Below are 18950 nucleotides of genomic sequence, written 5' to 3'. Positions count from 1 at the left end.
TCTCCTACAGCGATTATCTGAAATTGGCATCACAGGTGTTGCCCTTAATTGGTTCAACTCCTACCTCAGTAATAGAGAGTTCAAAATTCAGCTAGGAAACCATGTCTCCAAGGCCATACCCCTCAAGCAAGGTGTCCCACAAGGTTCATCCCTCTCCTCAACCCTTTTCAACATCTACCTCTTACCCCTCTGTTACCTCCTTTCTAGCCTCAACCTCCCTCATTATATATACGCTGACGATGTTCAGTTGCTCATCCCCATTACCGACTCTCTTTCAAAAACCATGGATATTTGGAATGATACCCTCCAATCCATAAACAACCTCCTTTCTTCCATCCACCTAGCCCTTAACACCACTAAAACCGAAATTATGCTTATCTCACCTCAAAACCAACTGAACCCCTCCCCGCTTTCACACATCCCATTTGCTCAACAAGTCCGAGATCTGGGTATTATTCTCGATGGTCACTTCTCACTGAAGAAATTCATCAGTAATATAATAAAGGATGGATTCTTTAAACTTCACACCCTTAAGAAACTTAAACCTCTACTTCATCCCCCTGACTTCCGTACGGTTCTACAAACTATTATCTTTGCCAAAACAGACTATTGTAATTCCCTTCTCCTCGGACTCCCCAACAATGCCATCCACCCCCTTCAAATACTACAAAATACTACAGCACGGATTTTGACCAACACACACAGACACGATCACATCACACCGGTACTAAAAGATCTACATTGGCTTCCCATAGCCTCCCGTATACAATATAAGGCTCTCTCACTCGTTCATAAGGCCTTGTACAACCCCGAAATGAATTGGTTCAATGACTCCCTCCGATTTCACCAAGCCAATAAACCCACTAGACACATTCATCTCGCCACCATACCCACCACTTCACCTAAACTTTACAAATTAACCTCCACAAGAGCACGTGCATTATCAATCGCAGGGCCCATTCTCTGGAATACAATGCCAGTTGAACTTCGCCAAGAAGAATGCCCAAAAACTTTCAAGCGCAAGCTTAAGACCTGGCTCTTCACCAAAGCATACACTTAAATTCTCATTTCTCTCATCTATGCCCTCCCATCTCTGTCCCCCTTTACCCAGATTTTCACTAAATGCGGATGAGTCCCCCTCGAACTGGTTTCTCCCTAAGCATACATCATTCCTCCTCTCACTCCCTTCTGTATTACCCTACCCCCTCCCTACCCCTTCTTCTCCCCCCCTCTCCTCACCCCTTCCCTTCACATTTGATATTTCATGTTATTCCCTATAATTGTACATTTTGTATATACCTGCAATCTTTGCCTACACTAATTTATTAATCTAATTTCATTCTTATGTCACTTTTCCTCCTTTTTTTCTCCTTTTACCCTCTTGTATTCATGTTATTTTAATTTTAGATTAATGCTTTATTTCCCCTACCTTTCCTTACTCTCTAATTATTATGTTTCAATATGTTCTAATTGTATTATGTTAAACTTGTTCGATGTAAAGCGCCGCCACAGGCACTAGTTTCTTGTTTCGCTGTGAACCGATGTGATATCATTGATGAATGTCGGTATATAAAACCGTTAAATAAATAAATAAATAAAAAAATGTGCTCTCTCACACCAAACGGGAGGTGGTACAGGATACCCTGCAGCGGCTGCTCAACCTCAGAGCCATTGTCCCAGTGCCGGAAGCGCAGCAGGGACGGGGACGATACTCAATTTACTGTTGCGTTCGTGGCTGCTCTTAGCCTCACTCCACCCTTTCTACCTTTGTGGCGGCTCCCTCCAGGCATGATGGACAGCTTGATGCTGTGGTGTCTCCATGCCGCTTCTCTCCGGCATACCCGGACCGGCTCGACGCTGCGGATAAGCCATGTTCCTGATGACGTAGGGCACACATGCGTGCGCGCTCCGAAGTATGTACCAGCAAGGGTGCAAACCTCGGGGGCATCCCCCTCTATTGACGTCATCCGCTTCCAACATAAAAGGTCTTCACTTTTGCTAACAGATCGAGTTAGCAAGGAGGATGATAGCGGGGATTCATCTCGACCCGCTTCTCTCTAAGCAACTCTGCCTCTTCGGACTTACCAGGGGTACCTGCTCCTCGTGGGCCTCGTTCTCTTTTCTCTATTTCAGATTGCAGACAGGAACCGGTACTCGCTCCTCGAGGGCTCATGTTCCTAAACACTCTGAAGATCCTCTATTGCCTGGAAGTGATTGCAGATATGGACGTTGTGAGTTACTATTTCAGATTACAGATAGGAACTCGCTCCTCGAGGGCCCATGTTCCTCAACACTCTGAAGATTCTCTACTGTCCAGAAGCTATCGCAGGTACAGACATTTATGAGTTACTATTTCAGATTGTATATAGGAACCGCTACTCGCTCCTCGAGGGCCCATGTTCCTGAACACTCTGAAGATTCTCTACTGCCTAGAAGCTATCGCAGATACAGACAATTGTGAGTTACCATCGCTCTCTCAGAGTTTTCCCTGGAACCAGGTACTCGCTTCTCGAGGGCCTAACCCTTTCCAGCTACTGAGCTCCTTAAGGTCATATGTGAGATTTGTCATCTACTTCTGGCTATGTATTCAGCATACCCTGTCTACTCACTATAGTCTTTCTACAGCTCAACAACCCTGGGATTGCAGTTCCAGTATCTGAGGAACTTCAGCCCTCTGGGCATATCAACTCACTACTGCCACCTCTAGTGGTTCTACTAACATGTCTAATAAAAGAACTATCTGTGTCTGTCTCCATATTCAAGCCTAGTCGGTGGTCCCTCTCAGGATATCCTCCTGGGGGCGCTGTCATCTGCCATCGGCCCAAGGATTCACCTATTTACATTTCTTTCCGGCTGGGTGCCCTCTCTAGCACTCCGCTGGTATAGATTGCCAAACTTCCATCAGCATAGCAGATCCTATCAGATTCTGAATAGATTGCTGATTCCTCCCCTTATAGGCGTATCCAGCAGCAGATCTACAGAATTACAACAGATTGCTAAAGTCCTCCTTCCACAGGAGCAGCTTTATAACAGATTGCTAACTCCACAGTCTAAACCCTAACAGATTGCTAACTCCACCCATGGAGTACAACAGATTGCTAATTCCGCCCACAGAGCATAACAGATTGCTAACTCCTCCCCTCTGGAGGAGCGAAACCTAACATTTACTTCTTGGTCCAGATAAAGGAGGGCACTTTTTGTCCCATATTCGATCTGCAGAAACTCAATCGTTGTCTCAGGGTCCCTCGTTTTCGTATGGAAACCCTAAGGACTGTGATGGCGGCGGTTCGAAAGGGAGAGTTTCTAGCGTCCCTGGATCTCACGGAGGCATGTCTTCATATTCCGATCTGGATGAATCATCAGCGGTTCCTGCGGTTCAAGGTCTTGGGTCAGCATTTCCAGTTTCGAGCCCTTCTGTTTGGCCTCGCCACAGCTCCTCGGAATTTCACCAAGGTTATGGTGGTGGTAGCGGCTTTCCTTCGCAAGGAGGGTATTCTGGTCCATTCTTACCTGGACGACTGTTTGATTCGCGCCAAGTCTCGGGAGGATTGCGTACGGTCCGTCCATACGGTGATGGTCACCATACAGTCACTTGGGTGGGTCATCAATGTGCAGAAAAGTCATTTGGAACCCACCCAGACGCTGATTTACCTGGGAGCGCGATTCGATATATTACAAGGCGGAGGATCATCTGCGGAAGTTACAAGAACAGATTCATGCTCTCCTGCGGAGGGAGCAGCCCACAGTGTGGCATCATCTGCAAGTCCTGGGCTCCATGGCTTCCACCTTGGATTTGGTGTCCTGGGCATTCTCTCACTTGCGACTGTTACAACGTGCGCTCTTGTCGCACTGGAGTCTGGTGTCGGAACAGTTCCATCTCCCAATGCCGCTACTTCCCGAGTCCAGACTCAGTCTGTCGTGGTAGCTGTCGCGCGACAATCTGGAACGGGGAGTGGATTTGGATCCTCCGGATTGGATAATAATCTCCACCGATGCCAGTCTGTCCGGCTGTGGAGCAGTGTGTGCAGACAGAACGGCCCAAGGGCTTTGGTTTCCGCTGGAGGGGTCCTGGTCCATTAATCGGCTCGAGACGAAAGCCGTACGGCTGGCCTTGAGTTTCTCCCCTGGGTACGGAACAGCATGGTTCGCATGTTTTCCGACAATGCGACGACAGTAGCTTACATCAACCGCCAAGGGGGCACAAGAAGTCCCGCGGTTGCGCTCGAGGCGCGCCTCTTGTTCGCCTGGGCGGAGCTCCATCTCCAGGGAATTGCAGCTTCTCACGTCGTGGGAGTGGAGAACGTGCAGGCTGATTTTCTCAGCAGACAACAGCTCGATCCCGGGGAATGGAACCTCATTTGCGCCCAGTGGGGTGTGCTGCAGTTGGATCTGATGGCAACCAGGGCGAACGCGAAGATGGACAGATTTTTCAGCTGTCGGCGAGAGCAGGGTTTGGTGGGTCTCAACGCGCTGGTGTGTTCCTGGCCCACGGGAATTCTTCTGTACACCTTTCCTCCGTGGCCCCTCATCAGTCGACTTCTTTGTCACATCAAACTCCATCCTGGCAGGGTGGTTTTGGTGGCGCCGGAGTGGCTACGTTGCCTGTGGTTTGCGGATCTGATTCACCTGGCCCTAGAGGGTTCATTGCAACTCGCTCATCTACCGCATCTTCTCCGTCAGGGGCCCATAATTTCGGAACGGGAGGATCACTTTTCTCTCATGGCCTGGTTTTTGAGAGGTGACGTTTACGCTTGAAGGGTTATTCCGAGCAGGTTATTTCCATGCTCCTACAGGCTTGCCGTCCAGCCACGTCTATGGCTTATGTTTGCGTTTGGAAGCTGTTTGAGGCATGGTGTCTCCAACGCTCCTGCATTCCGTTGACGGTGGACGTCATCCGGGTGCTTGAATTTTTGCAGCAAGGTCTTGCTAGGGGGTTAGCGTTTAATTCCCTTTGGGTTCAAGTGGCAGCGTTCGGCGCCTTGTGGGGTCGATTGAATGGTGTGTCTCTAGCTGTCCATCCAGATATTGCTCGCTTTCTCAAAGGGGTTAAACATCTGCGTCCGCCTGTCCGGCCTTTATGTCCCAATTGGAGTTTGAATCTAGTTCTCCCGGTGCTGTGCGAAGCCCCCTTTGAGCCTCTGCTCAGGGCTTCGTTAAAGGATCTGACTTTAAAAACAGTGTTTTTGGTGGCTATTTGCTCGGCCCGCCGGATTTCGGAATTGCAGGCATCGTTGTGCCGCGATCCCTTTCTTCGGATTTATGACAATAGAATTTCCCTGTGCACGGTTCCCTTGTTCCTTCCCAAAGTGGTTTCGGCCTTCAATGTCAATCAGGCGGTGGATCTTCCCGGTTTTCCGCACGGGGCTCGGGATTCCTCTCAGGGCAGGGACCTTCATCTATTGGATGTCCAGCGTATTTTGCTGCGCTACCTGGAGGTTACTAATAATTTCTGACATTCGGATCACTTGTTTCTCCTGTTTGGGGGGCACAAACAGGGTGACAAGGCATCCAAGCTGACCATCTCTCATTTGATTAAGGAAGCCATCGGCTCCGCCTACATTTCCCGTGGGTGTCAAGTGCCGTTGGGTCTCCGAGCACACTCAACCAGGGCACAAGTGACCTCTTGAGCGGATTGTCAACTCCTGTCGCCTCAGGAGATTTGTAGGGCGGCAGTGTGATCTTCTTTACACACTTTCACTAAACATTATCGCTTGGACGTTAAAGCTGATGATGAATCGTCCTTTGGTGAGAGTGTATTGAGTGCGGGTCTTTCGGGTTCCCCGCCCAGTGTAGGGTGGCTTGGGTACATCCCACTTTTCTGGACTGATCTGGGTATGTTCAGGAAATGAAAATTGGTTCTTACCTGCTAATTTTCGTTCCTGTAATACCACAGATCAATCCAGAGGCCCACCCCTTTCTTCAGATACCGAAAGACTGCATTGCCTTATAATTTGCTGTTTTTTAATTACGGAGCTCCGTGTTGACAGAGTTACTCGATGGAGCAGTTTCTTTTTTTTTAAATTTTATTTTTATTGAAATTTCAACAAATTTTTACAGAACATTTGTTCAGAGAAAAACAGATAATAATAAAGTAATAAGAATATTATACTTTATGTAATTTAATATCATTACACATCTGTATATTAGTTATAGGTAACATGGGAGTCCAAAAACATTGAGCAGTAAAATAAGGAAACATTCTATAAATAACTATCCATTATAATACCGTTTATAGAGTGGGGATCATGAGTTAATCCTATAACCATAACCTGCGCTCTATCAGGAAGAGGATTCTAAGTATGTACTCAACTGTCCTGGTTCAAAGAAGATATATCTAGAATTTTGATATAATATTATGCATTTGCACGGGAAGTGCAACATAAATTTTGTTCCTCTAGACATTACTTCTTGTCTCATTTGAAGAAATTTTCTCCTCTTTTCTTGGGTTACTTTCATAACATCCGGATAAATCCAGATTCTATGCCCATGGAATAGTCCACTTTGATTACATAGATAAAACTTAATACTGCATCTCTCTCCGAGACAAAAACAAAGGAGACCACCAAAGTTTGTCTAGTATCAATCACAGTATCTGATGATAGTTCTTGTAATGCTGAGACGTTTTAAGGTTCTTCCTGTGTTCATAAAACATGTTGCTGTTGCTGCTGCTGTTGTTCTTCTTTATTTACTTTCTTTGGAGTATAGAATATTTTGGAAATAGCAGGTATTCCCTCATCTATAAATTTTAAAACACTTTTAAGGTAGTCTTTAAACATATCACGTGGGGATACTGCTTTTAATCTAGGAAAATTTAAGACCCTCAAGTTTATTCTTCTTATATCATTTTCCATCTTCTCCATACGATTAAAAAATATAGTTTCAGATTTAATAAGATTAAGTTGTATCTCTTCCATATGTTTAACTTTTTGTTCAGTCACAGTTAGATTACTTTCTATATTTAGTATCTTTATATCTATGGATTTAGTGTGTTGTAAATTTTCTTTCAGCAATCTTGACATTGTTTTAATTGAACTATCCATCGACAAAAACATTTTCCAAATAACTTCTGTAGTTATTTCCATGGGCTTAACCAAGGGAAAGGGTTCATATAAATGTACCTCAGGTTCTGCTCTCCCTGCACACACAGGCTCCCGGTTTCCATCGTCGTCCTGTTGTTTCTCGGCGTCTTTGCCCCCAGAGCCTTGAATTCCAAGGCTCTCTGAAGTGGACGCTTTAACCGCGTCCTTTCTCGGGGCTGATGTTCCAGCTGGAGCCATTTTTCCTTCCAGCCAGCCGGCTATGTTGTCCCCAGACATATGGAAGACCCCTGACAGTGGTTCAGGGGTATTTGGTGCGCCGGGGCTGAGGGATATTTCATCCACCTGGGGTCCTGGCATCTGCTGTACTTCGGAGCTCCCCGCGGTGCCTCTCCCCGGCATGTTCCTCATGGTTCCAGCGAACATAGACTCGATCCGCGGCTGTCTCTCATTAAAGGTAGGCGTTGAGGTAACAACAGGTTTTAGCTTTGCTTTTCTTTTTGTATGCGGCATAGCAAGAAAAAACCGCGGCACTCACGGCCAAAGAAATCTTTCAATAGAAGAATTCAAGATAAGCTAACAGCAAAAAGCCCCGGAGCGAGATTGCACATTTCCACTCTAGATGGTGGCCATCTTGGACTCCCGATGGAGCAGTTTCTGAGTCTGTTTGTTGAGGCCGCAGGTTGTCGGTTTTTTTTTTTTTTGTGTTTCAGTCTCGGCCGCTAGTTAGTTCTGTTAGTGTGGGCTTGGGTACAGGCCAATACAGAGGGACTAACAAGTGAGGATAATGTCCTTTTCTCCGTGGAAAGACATTTTAAGTTTCAATACAGAGGGACTGCAGGTGGCACTCTTGTTATGTAGCAGTCCCAAAGTTCTAATTGTTCTCTGACTCCACCTGCTGGTAGGGATACACAACCCACTTTTCTGGACTGATCTGTGATATTACAGGAACAAAAATTAGCAGGTAAGAACCAATTTTCATTTGCTTCGTTTCCATATTAGCTCTGTTTTTGAAAGCTATGGGGAGAGGGTTTTGCATTTTCTGTGTTAACGACTGTTGCTGCCCGACGTTTCCACTCAGCCCTCCTTACCTCTTTGGCAACTCCTCCCACGGTTGATGGACGTCTGGTTGCCGCGGTGTCTGCCTGCTATCCTCTCCGGCGTCCCTGGTCCGGCTTGGGCGCTGCGTCCCTCCATGTTGTTCAGCTGCCATAGGGCGCGCGCGCCACGTGACCCTGCTTCTTATTCCTTCTTTGGCGCAAACCTCAGGGGCGTCCCCCTGTGATGACGTCACGCATCCCGGATACAAAAGCCTACTCTGTTTGCTAGCTAAACGAGTTAGCAAGGGACTCCTTACGGATGGGATTTGCTCTTCGTACCTAGCTACTCTGCCTCTCCTTATTGGACTTACTGTATCGGGGTACCCGCTCCTCTGGGGCCTCTCTCTTTTCTTTCAGGTCACTGTCTGGAGCCAGTACTCGCTCCTCGAGGGCCCATGTTCCCGGACTCACTGCCTGAGCTCACTTCTGCTTGGAAGGAACCGCTGCCTACACCATCAGTGACTTACCATCTAGACTCTCTCAGAGCTGTTCCCTGGAACCAGGTACTCGCTCCTCGAGGGCCTGCCTCTATTCCAACTTCTGTGTTACCTTCCGGGAGAAGCCGCTGTGTGAGTAATCAACCAACAAGGCTCCATACCAGAACCCTGTGTATGCTCCACTGTACTCACTAACGCAGTTTCTCTTCACTACAGCACAGCTATTGAGGGATCGCTGTTCCAGTGTCCTGAGGGACTACAAGCCCAGCCGGGCTTCATCTCTACTCACTACTGCCACCTCTGGTGGCTTCTCAACTCTGTTTAATAAAAGATATTCTGTGTTGTGTGTCCTAAAGCTGAGCCTGACCTGTGGCCCCTCACGGGACTTCCCCCTGTGGGCGTGGTCATCTGCCACAGTGTCCAAGGGTCCACTCAAAATCTTACAAACAATAACAGATTGCTAACTCCATGGATCTGGCACAGCTCAATGCCCTGCAGGCCATTCCGGGCCTGGCCCAGCACATTGTTGAACAGCAAGACGCATTGGGGAAAATCACTTCAGCGTTTCGTCAGCTGCACGCACAGAAGACCCAAGGCGCTACTTCCAGTAATGAAGGTCAGTTACCTGAAGTAACTTTAAAGACTGCTGTACTGCTTGCTGTTCCAGTTCATTTCTCGGCAGAGATTCAGAAGACCAGGGGCTTTTTAAACCAGTGCTGCATGCATTTTGCGTTACAGCCTTCTCACTTCCCCACAGCTTTTTCCAAGACGACTTACATTCTTTTTTTAAATTTGTAAAATTTTTATTGGCATTAATAACAAAATGAAACATTGACAGACTATCTTACAAATGCAGATGCAACCTGATCAGCATATGTCTCGTTCTTGTCATCCAACATATATGCCATAATTATTTGGATAGTAATATAAGTGTGAATGTGGGTTCCGACCCCATTCACTTCTTCCCCTCCCCAATCCCTCACTGCGCAAAGTAACATAAGAAATATACAGTCAAGTATCTTGAATGAACGATGTAGAGATACTATAAGCCATAAAGAATATCAATAATTGTTACATACAGTGCTCTTTGTTTCCTTACATACCACTAAGCCGCCAAAGGACGGAAGCGACTAAACACATGGGATGCAGACAGTAAGGACATTAATAGCATTGGTAGCTTAAAGAAGAATGCACCCGCTACCTGGGTCCTGTCTGTCAACCTCTGGATCAACTCCCATTGGGGGCCTAGGCCTCCAGATGCTTAACCAATCTATTAGCTGTTAAGGTAGTGACTATGTGCATTGTAGTTGCCAGTTTACATATGGTTGCCATATCCTTTGGAACTTGTTAATAGTTTTATGTTTGCGTGCAGTTATTTCCCCCAGTGTATGAATATGAACCATTCTTCTTTGAACCTCCTGTATAGAAGGTACCACTGACTCTTTCCACATGCGGCCACAGCTACACTGGCCACAGTTGTAGTATATTTAATAAAAGCATTTTGATACCTAGACAAGCATGTGTTTTCCATATTTAGGAGTGCTTGAGACGGCGTGAGTGGAATTGAACAACCATAGATGTGGGTCAGCCAAGTGGATACGGAGTCCCAGAAAGATTTCATTTGAGGACATGTCCACCACATGTGAAAAAAGGAGCCCGGTTCCTGACACCCCTTCCAGCAGAGATTCGATATGTTAGGGTGCATTTTCTGTAATCTATCCGGGGTTAAGTACCACCGATATAACATCTTATACCTATTCTCTATATGAAGGGAGGATATAAGACCTTTCCCCACTGCATGGCTTAGGTGTCTCCAATCCTCCACCGGCCACTGTTCATTAAGATCTTTTTCCCACGCCACAATGTGAGGGGCTTGCAGCGAAAGTGTTCCCACCAGCATTAGATAAAGACGAGAAACATGTTTACGGGCTTTAGCAGCTTGTGTGCAAAGTGCCTCAAATGGGGACATTCCCCGCGCCAAGTCCCCCTTCATCTTATTTTGGGTAATGAAATGCTTAATTTGGAGGTAGAAGTAGTAATCTGAGTCTACCAGATTATAGCGATCTCTAAGTATATGGAATTCTATCATTCCTCCCGGTTCCCAAACACGTGAAATTAAAAACAATCCCTTCACCCTCCATTGTTTAGAGACTAGTGCGTGTGTGCCATACTTGAATGATTGGTGGTGGAACAGATGGATGTTCAAAAAATATTGTTGATGGCCCACTAAGTCAAGACTACTTACATTCTATCTTATCTTGATGGAAGGGCCTTGTCTTGGGCCTCTACACTGTGGGAATGCAAGGATTCTATTTTGCAGGATATAGATGGATTTTTGGACTTATTCAAATCCATTTTTGATGATCCTGCCTGAGTGACTGTTGCCGGTTCTGCTCTGGTGGACCTGAAGCAAGGCAACTGACCACTGGCTAATTTTGCGATAGAGTTTAAGACTCTTGCTACAGAACTCTGCTGGGACCCCAAATGCCTGAAGACTCTCTTCTTCAGAGACCTGGATACTCGCTTGAAAGACGAGCTGGCCGCTCGTGAAACACCTGACTCGCTGGATGAACTAGTGGCTTTGGCTACTAGGATCGACCACCGGCTTCGTGATAAGGTGAAAGAACTCCGGCCTAACAGAGGACCAGGTCAGAAGGAGGCTAGTGCTAAACCTGCACCTCGGTTGGGTCCAGTAATTCCTGCTGCCAGTGGAATTGAACTGATGCAACTTGGTCGCAGTCATTTGACTTCTAAAGAGAGAAGACTTTGGAAGAGGCATGGTCTGTGTATGTACTGTGGACAGTCTGGTCATGATGTCCCAACTTGCCATTCGTCTGGGAAACGGACGGGCCTAAGTTCTGCAAGAGGACTGTTCTTAGGCCTTACTATGCCCTCTCCTCCGCGCTCTCTCCCAGTTTCCTTGATCTGTGGACCATCTGAGTTTCAAACTCTTGCCCTGGTGGATTCAGGGGCAGGAGGCAACTTTATTCTTCGACGCCTAGTGGAACATTTGAGGATCCCCCTTGTCACCTTGGAGGTTCCACTTCTCCTATCTTCCATCCATGGGGAGCCCCTTACTGGGTGATGTGACTTGGCAAAAGTACCGATAACTCTTCGCACCGGAGCTCTCCATACCGAGTCAATTCCCTTCTTTGTGTTAGAGAAGGCCATGCACCCTATCGTCCTGGGGTTACCCTGGTTGCAGTCGCACCAACCCCAATTTGACTGGGCATCCTTGAAACTCTCCCGCTGGGGCCCAGGTTGTCATGGGAAGTTCCTTAAGGAGATTGCTCCTGCCATCTGCATGCCTACAACCCCAGTGATGCAGGGACTGCCGCCCCAATACGCATCTTTTAGTGATGTGTTTTCCAAAGAAGCTGCTGACATTCTTCCTCCGCATATGTCCTATGACTGTGCCATAAGACTGAAACCCAATATTGAACCTCCTAAAGGACCTGTCTATCCACTCTCAGCTATTGACAACAAGACGATGTCTGAATACATTCGAGGAGAATTTACAGAAGGGGTTTATTAGACCATTGAAGTCTCCAGCCGGTGCAGGCTTCTTCTTTGTGGGGAAGAAGGACGGTACCTTACATCCTTGTATCGATTACTGAGGTCTGAACGAGATCACGATTAAAGACCGATACCCCCCTGCCTTTAATCTCAGAGCTGTTTGACTGGTTTCAGGGGGCCAAAATATTCTCAAAACTTGACCTGAAGGAGGCCTACAACTTAGTTCGCATTCGCAGTGGCGACGAATGGAATATAGCCTTCAACACTCGAGACGGCCATTTTGAGAACTTAGTAATGCCCTTCGGCCTGTGCAACGCACCCGCTATATTTCAGAACATGATGAACGACATCTTGTGGGACCTGTTGTACAAGAGTGTCGTGGTATACCTGGATGATATCCTGATATTTTCTCAGGATTTGCCCACTCATCTAGAGGACGTCAAGCAAGTACTACGCCGACTCTGTGAACACTGCTCTATGCCAAACGATCCAAGTGCAAATTTCATAAAGACTCCATGCCTTTTCTTGGCTATATCTTGTCTAAAGATGGCTTCCAGATGGACCCTCAAAAGCTAGAGAGTATCAATAATTGGTCCCAACCTAGCAGCCTAAAGGCCTTGAGACGATTTTTGGTGTTTACTAACTATTATAGAAGCTTTATAAAGAACTACTCTTCTTTAACAGTACTCTTGACCGCAATGACCTGCAAGGGTGCCAACTCTTCAAAATGGTCTGCGGAGGCCATTTCCGCTTTTGAGAAATTAAAGACTGCCTTTTCCACGGAACCATGCTTGCGGCATCCTGACCCCAACAAGCCATTTATCGTAGAAGTTGACACTTCAGATGTCGGCGTGGGGGCTGTATTGAGCCAAACTGGAGACTCTAAATCCTTACGTCCCTGCTCTTTCTTCTCTTGACGTTTCTCCACGGCAAAGAAGAACTCTGGGATCTGAGATTAAGAGCTCTTGGCTATTAAGCTAGCATTCAAGGAATGGCGGCCTTGGCTTGAAGGTGCTCAACATCAAATAACCGTATTCATGGACCATAAAAATCTAGAGTATCTAGAGTATCTCCGCCAGACAAGCTAGATGGTCCTTATTCTTCAATCGTTTTGACTTTGTACTTAAATATCGCTCCAGAGACAGAAATACCAGAGCTGATGCCTTGTCATGCTCCTTTCTCTCGGAGGTTGTGCCTGAAGAACCTCAGCACATAATTGACCCGAAAAAATTCATCTTGTCGGCTACACATTCTGTGCCCGCTTCTAAGACCATTGTGCCTAAACACTTCAGGAAGAAAGTGCTCTTTTGGGCACACGATTCCAAGCTGGCTGGCAATCCTGGTCAACGCCCCACCCTGCTCAAGATCCAGAAGTTCTGTTGGTGGCCTACTATCAAGAAAGATACCCTATCCTACGTGGCATCTTGTACCAATTGTGCCAAACACAAACCTGCTTCTGGCCAATCGTGGGGATTGCTGCAACCACTGCTAGTTCTGAAATGGCCCTGGTCACACATCGCTACTGACTTTGTAGTCGACTTACCTCTTTCTGGAGGAATGAATACCATCTGGGTAACAGTTGATCGCTTCAGCAAGATGGCCCATTCCATGGTGCTGCCTGGCTTACCTTCAGCCTTGGAGCTTGTGAAGCTCTTCATATCACACATTTTTTGCTTTCACGGCCTACCAAGACACATTGTTTCAGACCAAGGATCTCAATTCATGGCAAGATTCTGGAGGGCCTTGTGCAAGTTATTCGACATCTCTCTAGACTACACTTCAGCCTATCATCCACAATCAAATGGTCAAACAGAAAGGATGAATAGAACCTTAAAACAGTTCATTCGAGCCTAAGTGAGCTGCCGTCGGAATAACTGGGCTGAACTGTTACCTTGGGCTGAATTCACCATCAATTCTCATTCAGCAACATCAACTGGATCAACACCTTTTGAAGTGGTATATGGACGCTCTCCAACACCGCTACTTCCACTGAAGCTCTCAGTGACATCCCCAGCAGCTCAATCTACTGCTGATGAAATCCATAACCTGTGGACTCAGACGAAAGACATGCTAGTTAAAGCGAGTGACCGTGCTAAAAAGTTTTATGACGCTCACCATTCTCAAGCGCCTTCTTCAAACAAGGTGACGAAGTCTGGTTATCTACCAAACATCTCAGACTGAAGTTACCCTCCACTCATTTTGCTCCTCGCTATGTTGGACCATTTCTAATCCTCCGACATCTTGGCAACATCTCTTACAGTCTGAATCTACCACCCGGACTAAACATCCACAATGCTTTTCACGTTTCACTCTTGAAACCTCTCATACTCAGTGAATTCTCTTCCAAGACTCAGGAACCACCTGCCATCATCGCAGAAGATGACCTAGAATTTAAGGTCGAAGAGATTCTTGATGTCCAAAGACGAGGCAAAAAACTTGTATACCTTCTTTCTTGGCCTAAACTTGGTACCCGCAGAGGAAACCGCCCATTGAAGGGGGGTACTGTTACGACTGTCGCTGCCCGACATCTCCACTCCGCCCTCCTTACCTCTTTGGTGACTCCTCCCGTGGTTGATGGATGTCTGGCTGCCGCGGTGTCTGCCTGCCGTCCTCTCCAGCGTCCCCGGTCCGGCTTGGGCGCTGCATCCCGCCATGTTGTTCAGCTGCCATAGGGCGCGCGCGGCCCTGCTTCCTAGTCCTTCTTTGGCGCAAACCTCAGGGGCGTTCCCCTGTGATGATGTCCTGCATCCCGGATCCAAAAGCCTACTCTGTTTGCTAGCTAAACGAGTTAGCAAGGGACTCCTTACGGATGGGATTCGCCCTCCTTACCTAGCTACTCTGCCTCTCCTTATTGGACTTACACTATCGGGGTACCCGCTCCTTGGGGGCCTCTCTCTTTTCTTTCAGGTCGCTGTCTGGAACAGGTACTTGCTCCACGAGGGCCCATGTCCCCGGACTTGCTGCCTATGCTCACTTCTGCTTGGAAGGAACCGCTGCCTACACCATCAGTGAGTTACCATCTAGACTCTCTCAGAGCTGTTCCCTGGAACCAGGTACTCGCTCCTCAAGGGTCTGCCTCTATTCCAGCTTCTGTGTTACCTTCCGGGAGAAACCACTGTGTGAGTAATCAACCAACGAGGCTCCATACCAGAACCCTGTGTATGCTCCACTGTACTCACTAACTATGTTTCTCTCCACTACAGCACAGCTATTGAGGGATCGCTGTTCCAGTGTGCTGAGCGACTACAAGCCCAGCAGGGCTTCTTCTCTACACATTATTGCCACCTTTGGTGGCTTCTCAACTCTGTTTAATAAAAGATATTCTGTGTTGTGTGTCCTAAAGCTGAACCTGACCTGTGGCCCCTCACGGAACTTCCCCCTGTGGGCATGGTTATCTGCCACAGTGTCCAAGGGTCCACCCAAAACCTTACAAACAATAACATTCTGAGACCATCCCTGAGATATTTCCCTACCCAGGGTGGTGAGATTGGTCAAGCTCCCCTTTATATCCCGGGTTGAGCCTGTTTAAGGTATGGTCGGATGTAGTTTTCTTTTTGGAGCAGAAGAGAGTTTTGTGGTTCCCTTAATTCAGGCAACAACGATGAACAGCTTCTTTAAAGTATGAAAACAGAGCAGCAAGAAATGCGTAGACTATTTTTTTAAATGTATTTTAATGTGGTGTCAAAAACTCAGAAACTGAGCCAAACTGTCAAAAGACCTGATTATAGCTCTTTTTCAATCATAGGTCAGAAAAAACTCCCTTTTGTATGTATTTTGGGTGTTTTATAAATGTGCAAGAAATCTTAAATATATCTTCAAAATCAATTCTAATTGATTCTTTCTACTATAGGTCCTATTAACTGAAATGTACGAGATTCAAAAAAACAGAACAAAGGGTATTGAAATGTACAATGCTACATAAAATCGAAGTGATCATATATGCCTTCTCCGGTGACCATTCAAATCCACAATTGGATTAAGAAGAGACGTGGGTTTACAATTAAATTTTGTCAACAAAAATAGGTGCAAGATCCAGGTGAACCTGTAGGTTACCTTTGAAAATTTGTTATAGGGTCCGCAATTACATTTTACACATAGCATTTACAGAAAGACAGCGGTTTGAATATTGTCTCTTATTTTCTTGTACTCATCTCAGCTGAAAAACTGACCAGTGGGAGAGATTATCTAGTGTTTTATCATAAAATAAATTATTTTCATTTCATTCAGGACTGTGTTAAAATAATATATAGTGGCATCTGTTTAAGGACCCACGATGCACATTTATATGTGTGATTAATGAATACCCCCAAGTACAACTAATGGAAACTGTGTAAACCGTGTACATTAATGCATATCATAGATTAATAAATAGACCTCATTATTTACTAATGTCAAGAAATTATTAAAGGATCACAATCCAATCAAAGACTAAAGAACAATTTTTTGAAAGCAAATGACAATATCATAAAAATCGCTCTTAAATTTTTAATCTGCAGCCTCTCGCCACGCAATGGGCCGCAAGCTGTGTTCAGCCTTCAGAGCGGTGTATGTGATTCAATCATTTATTGTCATTGTGCTAATTATTTCCAATTTTTATAGTTCCCAAAACCTATTTTAATGAACATATTATTTAAACTACAAAAAAGGTTTTTCAAAAATATTCATGAAAAAACAGTAGAATTCCCACATTTAAACTACCCAGAAACTGTTAAAATTCCCACATAAAAAATGTTGGAAAAAAAGAGAATACTTAGCCCAATTGGTGAAATATGTGAACTAAGCCAAAGAAGCTCATAGAACACAATTCAAAGTTTTCCCTGGGAAAAAACTTTGAATTGTGTTCTATGAGCTTCTTTGGCTTGGTTCACATATTTCACCAATTGGGCTAAGTATTCTCTTTTTTCCCAACATTTTTTATGTGGGAATTTTAACAATTTCTGGGTAGTTTAAATGTGGGAATTCTACTGTTTTTTCATGAATATTTTTGAAAAACCTTTTTGGTAGTTTAAATAATATGTTCATTAAAATAGGTTTTGGGAAATATAAAAATTGGAAATAATTAGCACAATGACAATAAATGATTGAATCACATACACCGCTCTGAAGGCTGAACACAGCTTGCGGCCCATTGCGTGGCGAGAGGCTGCAGATAATTTAAGAGCGATTTTTATGATATTGTCATTTGCTTTCAAAAAATTGTTCTTTAGTCTTTGATTGGATTGTGATCCTTTTCCCTCTCTTTTTGTTTTCGATGTTTGATTAATTGGAGAGGTGGTTTGCTTCTTGATTTTCTGAAGAAATTATTAAAAGCATCCAGCCTTTTCTTATTTTCTCTGTTCTTTGGAAGGATTAGGCCTTTCTAATTGACTTAATTACACATTTCCAACTTGTTCTTGCATTTCTGATGCAGGAAGCAGCAAAATGGGAAACTGATCAGTATGGACGACCAATCCGGGATCTTAAACAAGCAGAAATTGTATGTATATTGGTTCCTTTCTAAACCATGGTTTCATACTATTTGTATTAAAGTAGTGTCATTGCTGTGTTGTGCCCTTGAATGCATGGAGATAAAGTTTAATGAAAAATATCTGAGTAAATATTCAAAGGGGCTAAGCGTGGAAAATTAGTATATTCCTATGTAGGTAGCCTGCATTCACGTACGTGCTATTTTTATAAACATAAAACACGTGTTTTTGGCTTTGCATGTGCGTTTACTGGCACAAATAAGGGTGGTCCAGGGGCATTCCAGGGCAGTGTCAAGAGGTACCCATGGAAGTTACTATTTTACAAGAGATGTGTATAAATTATCTAACTTATTCTCACAATTTTACACTTGCTAATTGATATCGGAGTTGTCTGTTGTCTACAATTTTTGGGTCAGAGGTCTGGGTGCACTGTTGGGGGTTGAGGATGAAATATAGTTAACAAGAGACAGACTATGTGTTCTGTTTGTGGCATTGTGGACCCTTGGTCGCTGTGGAGATGACTTCTCCCACAGGAAGGGGCTCCGTGGGGAACCAAAGCAATAGGCTAACCTCAGACAGCAGACACTGATGGTGGAAAGCTTTATTACACTGCAAGGATAGATGGTATGATGCAGGAAGGAAAGGCACTGAAGTCTGCAAGGTGCCTATACATTCAGACAGTCTCAGTTGTAGAAGTCTCACCCAGATGTCCAAAGTAGCAAGCAACCTGCGGTGCGGGCAAGGCCAAGCCTGGTGGGTGGATTTGGAGCACCAGATCGTAGAGGTACTCACAGGAGAGTAGTGCGGCGTCTTCCTGGTGATGAAGATGGTGGGACCGAAGGTCCGAGGTGCAGGACACATAGACTGGTAGGCCCTCGAGGAGTGAGTACCTGAAGTCCAGAATCCTGAATGAGAGAAAGAGAGATTGACCCCCGAGGAGCGGTTGTCTAGTTAGTAGAAACCCGAAGGGTAGTTGGAAGCGAGAGACCCCCGAGGAGCGGGTGTCTGGAGCTTCTTAAGGAGCGAGATCCCCGGAGGATAGCGAGGCGTCTAAGCGGACAGCTTAGAGTGGTCAGAGAATCATGAACCAAAGTCCTTGCTAACTCAAAGGTGGTAGCGAAGTGGAAGCTTTAAATACCCAGAGGTATCGACGTCATGTGGTGGGGACGCCCCTGAGGTTCCTGCCATGATGTGTATTTGAGCGTAGGCAATGTGCGCGCGCGCACCCTAGGAGGCCACAGGAAGGAGCATGGTGGACTGGAATGCCCATGCTGAGTTGGAGATGCCGAAGGTTTCGGCACTCGGCACCGGAGGTAGCCATCTTGCCCAAGGAGGAGGAAAAGGGTAGAAAGTGGTGGCAGCCATCTGCGACTGACAAACACAACAGTACCCCCT

The 18950-nt window shown here is 45.7% G+C and overlaps 1 protein-coding gene across 1 annotated transcript in view; it reads left to right on the top strand.

Annotated features, from left to right (window-relative positions):
* The window catches only part of CCDC7 (coiled-coil domain containing 7), an 820938-nt gene that overhangs the window by 721196 nt on the left and 80792 nt on the right, over window positions 1-18950 (top strand). Inside the window, exon 25 of the mRNA XM_029587039.1 lies at window positions 17501-17566. Within this exon, the coding sequence (XP_029442899.1) occupies window positions 17501-17566 (66 nt within the window). The remainder of the gene's footprint in view (window positions 1-17500; window positions 17567-18950) is intronic.

The sequence above is a fragment of the Rhinatrema bivittatum genome, chromosome 2 (assembly GCF_901001135.1).
Source record: "Rhinatrema bivittatum chromosome 2, aRhiBiv1.1, whole genome shotgun sequence".
Lineage (NCBI taxonomy): Eukaryota > Metazoa > Chordata > Amphibia > Gymnophiona > Rhinatrematidae > Rhinatrema > Rhinatrema bivittatum.
Note: the sequence above shows the minus strand (reverse complement) of the source record. Positions and strands in the feature narration are given on the sequence as shown.